Below are 4,116 nucleotides of genomic sequence, written 5' to 3'. Positions count from 1 at the left end.
GGGGCCATGCCTTTTGGGTCCTTATATTGAGGGGTGAGCCTCCTTGGGTGACAGGTTCTCACAGTCCAGGTGTGAAAATTGAGCCCAGCAATGAAAGGAAAGAGAATGGGCCTCGTTCTCTGCCTCTCTGGCCAGTCTCCAGGGTGCACTGCCAACTTCCTGAGGACCCAGCAGAGGGAGGGGCTGTAGGCTGAGAGCCACTGGAGCAGGCCTGCCAATCACTGCCTTTGGTATCTGAATATTCAAACCTGCTCCAAGAGACCTTCGAGTTTGGACTGGACCTCACCACTGTCCGGATGAGTTGGGCTTCAGGCCTTGAGGGTTAGCCCATCTGGGAGTGGGACAGGGCGGGCTCAAGAACTTTGTGCAGGAAGACACTGCCTCTTATGCACTGGTATCTGAAAGTGAAATCGTCTGAAAGTATGAACCCTGTCTGCTCAGTTTCCAAGGTTAGGACAGAAGACAGGCCGTGGACGCTAGGTTATTGGGATATCTGTGGGGTGAGTGAGAAGAGCCCTGGGTTGGTACACGTCAAAGAGTTAGGCCTGGTTCTAGGAGGTAGGTCCTCTTCAGCATCTTCTAGAGCCTCCTGCCTGTCCCTGTCAGGGGGCCTCTGCCTATCCCTGTTCTCTTGTTAGGTGTAGAGATGAGGCTTTCCTAGAGGAGGTGAAGTCATGTGTTTATGATCTCACTAACTGTGACTTTTGTTAACAGCCATCTCTAGCTGGCTCACGCCATCCGGCTGCTCCTGGAATACACAGAAACAAGCTAAGCAGAGAAGAGATACGCCATGGGCGACTGTAATGCCATTCATTCTTCTGTGTCACACTCCTCCCTAACTTCTGTCCACTGGTGCCCAGCATCTTCTACCTAGTTCTCTGTCTCTTAGCTCTGTGGGTCTCCTCCAGATGAACCCAGAGCTAAACCCTTCCTGAAAGTTCCTTGAAGGTGCAGCTTTGATTCTCAATAAACAGCTCTGGCATTGAAGCGTTGGCTCCCTCCCCACCTGTGGTTGTGTAGGGTTTGTTTTGCACTTGGTTTTTGTGTACCCTAGTCAGGTAGGGCCTATAGCCTTTGAAGGAATAAAAACTGTGGGATGTAAGCTTGAATGAGTCAGATTACAGATTCCCCTACCTCAGGAGGACTTGCCCTGACATTTTGGGAGGATTCCAAGGGAAGGGGAGGATGTACAAGAGGAGAGCTTTTCACATTATTTTCTCTACCTGCTGTTACGAATGAAACCAGCAACTGAGCAATACTTTCAAGCTGGATCTGGACTTCCCCAGTGTAGGTGCAGGGAAGGGGAGGTGTGGGGAAGGCCTGGTGCTCTCACCTCATCTCCTGGCCTGGCTGAGGGGTTGGCATCAGTGTTTCTGCTTTCCTGCTCCATCCCTGCTGGCTGCACAGTGTTTCTGTGTTGGGCTGTGTCCCGGCTCTCCCACTCAGCGCACACTGTGCTCATGGAGGGTTTCCCGTGGCAGGCACACTGAGTGCCAGGGCCATGTCTGTCCTCACCCAGGGAAGGGATTCAGGTTCCCCATAACCCATCTGACCATCCCTGCTTGTCTATCCAGCTGCCCTACTTAATCGATGGGTCACACAAGATCACCCAGAGCAATGCCATCCTGCGCTACCTTGGCCGGAAGCACAACCTGTGTGAGTGGGGCTGGCTGCAGGGTGGGGGACAGAAGCCATCCCTCTTGGCTTGGCTGGAGCAGGATGCTGGGAGTGGGTCTGTGCTGTGTGTGCTGCAGGTGGGGAGACAGAGGAGGAGAGGATTCGTGTGGACACTTTGGAGAACCAGGTCATGGACACCCGCATACATCTCATGATAGTTTGCCGCAGTCCTGACTTTGTGAGTGGCCAGTGGGTGGAGCAGACAGGGGTTTGCAGGAAGAGTTTAAAGCTTATGTTAATAGTCACGCTTGCTCTATTTAGTATTTGAACTTACCCATTCTGATTCTCCAAGCTTTCCATTTCAGCCAGCACACTCACCCAATTCTTATTAATAAACATCATTTTACATGATGAACACAAATCCTAACCACCAAATCTTATTAATAAACACTTTATATCAATGCCTAGAAATCTTTGGTATTGTTGTGACAGCCATGACTGGGCATTTGGTTCCAATATAATAAGCTAATACACTCAGAACTCTCTCCAGTTTTGGAATGGACCATCTTACCTAGTTGGTGCCTGTTCCTTGAGTACCCAGATTCAAACCAGAAGAAAATAAAATAAGCCTAATGTATTGTGAAATCCAGCCAACAGCTTTCTCAGAGCAGAGTCCCTGGTAGAAGAAAGTATCAGGGTCTCTTCCTGATTGGCAGCTCACGGTCAGCCTGAGAACCTTTGTCCACTCAGACATCAAACATGGTACAACTTTGCTCATGCTGCTCAAATATTTGATTGACCCTGCTCTGTGTCATTCCTCAGAATAACTCTGTCTCTTGTTAACTCCTTTGCTTCTCCAGTTCCACTGGACTTTCAGGTGAAGAACTTAGGAGTGACCCAAAAGTAGTCCTGGTTTGGATGTCAGTGGTGACAGATTCAGGGACAAGCATTCTCATCCAACCCCCCATCACCTCTGAGTCCACTCTGCTACAGAGCCGGACTGTGGTTAATACAACAGGAACGCATTACATAGAAACCTGTGTACTGTCGCAGGCCCAGTATAGAAAGGAGGCTACTCTTCTGCACAACCCTATGACCCCAGCCTTTCTCTAGAACACCTGTGTCTGTGGGTTGTGGCAAGTGTTTTCTGTTTCAGGAGAAATGAAAGCCAGAGTTCTTGAAGGGCCTCCTAGGTCAGCTGAAGCTCTACTCCGAGTTCCTGGGGAAGCAGCCATGGTTTGCAGGGGACAAGGTAAAGAGGGTAACAGGTGGGGAGGAGGAGCTGCCACTCCTCCCAGGCTTCCGGATCCCACCTCGCTGCCCCTAACTTCCTGCAGATCACCTTTGCCGATTTCCTCGTCTATGATGTCCTTGATCAGCACCGAATGTTTGTACCCAAGTGCCTGGACGCCTTCCCAAACCTGATGGACTTCACTGTCTGCTTTGAGGTGACATCCTGATCCTGCTTCCTCTTGGATGCCCTACTTCCCTTCCCCCTTTCCAGGTTGTGTCACCAATCCTGAGGGTTAAAAGAAGAACGATGAGGATCTATTGAGCTCTGACTTTCTGCCAGGACCCATGTTCAGCCTCCTAGAACTGCGGACATCATTGCAACATGCAGGCGACCTGGATAGGATTAGCTGTCACACTGTAGATGAGGAGCCTGGGACTGGGGAGGGGGAGCAGCTTGCTCAGTATCCTAGCAGGCGTAGAGCTGTTCTGGGCTTCTGAACGCCTTCAGCTTCTAGAAGCAATGGACCTGAACCAGCAAGATGTTCTTCAGTGACAAGGTCCTAAGTGGGAAGTGGCCAGGAGATGAGAAAGATAGAAATAGTGGAGGTAAGCCTGGGGCTAACAGGTCTTACACAAGCTGTGTCTTAGGCTGAGGAAACTCATTGAGAGGGATAGCCATCTTACATACTTTTCTCCAGTGGAGAAATGGGATGCAGTCAGCTGAAAGCTAAGCAAGCGATGTTGCAAAAGGGAAACATAGAATATCTCAAGAACAACATAATCTGAGCACTCAGTGACCTTGGCACTGATAACCACAGCCCTGTACAGTGGCAAGAGCTAGATTTTCAGTATCAGAAGCCACACCTCAAGGCTCTGACCCCAGGCCATTATCAGCTCAACCAAGAATATCTCTGGTCTTAGAGAAGGAGCTGTTTTTCTTCCCCTTGCATCAGGGTCTCCGGAATACCTTGGATCAGCACAGCTCAAAAGACAGAATTCAGTGTTTACTGATTTGTTCAAAAAGGAAAGTCAAACCTTTGTACAGCCTGGGTTTCTGGTCCAGGACCTGTGTTTTGCCAAACATATGAAGAATGTGTTTGTCCCTGTAACCATACAGGAAGAGACAAAAGCCAACTGATTCACAAGACCAAGGCATACTCCATGGTCAGACCTGATCTGCAGAGGTGGCCACCCTTGCGTTGCAGTCTCCTCAGCCTTCTCTGCTTACACTCGGGATTGCTGAATCACTGGGTGGCACCTGGACTC

General features: G+C 50.0%; 1 protein-coding gene across 1 annotated transcript; it reads left to right on the top strand.

Annotated features, from left to right (window-relative positions):
• The first annotated feature begins 239 nt into the window (after nucleotides 1-239).
• On the top strand, nucleotides 240-2,766 carry Gstm3l1 (glutathione S-transferase mu 3 like 1). Its single transcript, XM_039103827.2, has 4 exons — nucleotides 240-321; nucleotides 715-800; nucleotides 1,575-1,656; nucleotides 1,755-2,766. The coding sequence occupies exons 1-4, from the start codon at nucleotides 297-299 to the stop codon at nucleotides 1,943-1,945; spliced, it is 384 nt and encodes a 127-aa protein (XP_038959755.1). The 5' UTR covers nucleotides 240-296; the 3' UTR covers nucleotides 1,946-2,766.
• The last annotated feature ends 1,350 nt before the right edge of the window (nucleotides 2,767-4,116 follow it).

This window comes from Rattus norvegicus, chromosome 2 (assembly GCF_036323735.1).
Source record: "Rattus norvegicus strain BN/NHsdMcwi chromosome 2, GRCr8, whole genome shotgun sequence".
Taxonomy (NCBI): Eukaryota; Metazoa; Chordata; class Mammalia; order Rodentia; family Muridae; genus Rattus; species Rattus norvegicus.
The sequence above is the reverse complement of the archived record's forward strand: the minus strand, read 5'-3'. Positions and strand labels throughout refer to the sequence as shown.

Coding starts and splice junctions, on each gene's coding strand:
- Gstm3l1 (XM_039103827.2), top strand. CDS start 297: ATGAGTTGGGCTTCAGGCCTTGAGG. Junction 801..1,574: donor GAGATACGCCATGGGCGACT/GTAATGCCATTC, acceptor TTGTCTATCCAG/CTGCCCTACTTAATCGATGG. Junction 1,657..1,754: donor TGGCCGGAAGCACAACCTGT/GTGAGTGGGGCT, acceptor TGTGTGCTGCAG/GTGGGGAGACAGAGGAGGAG.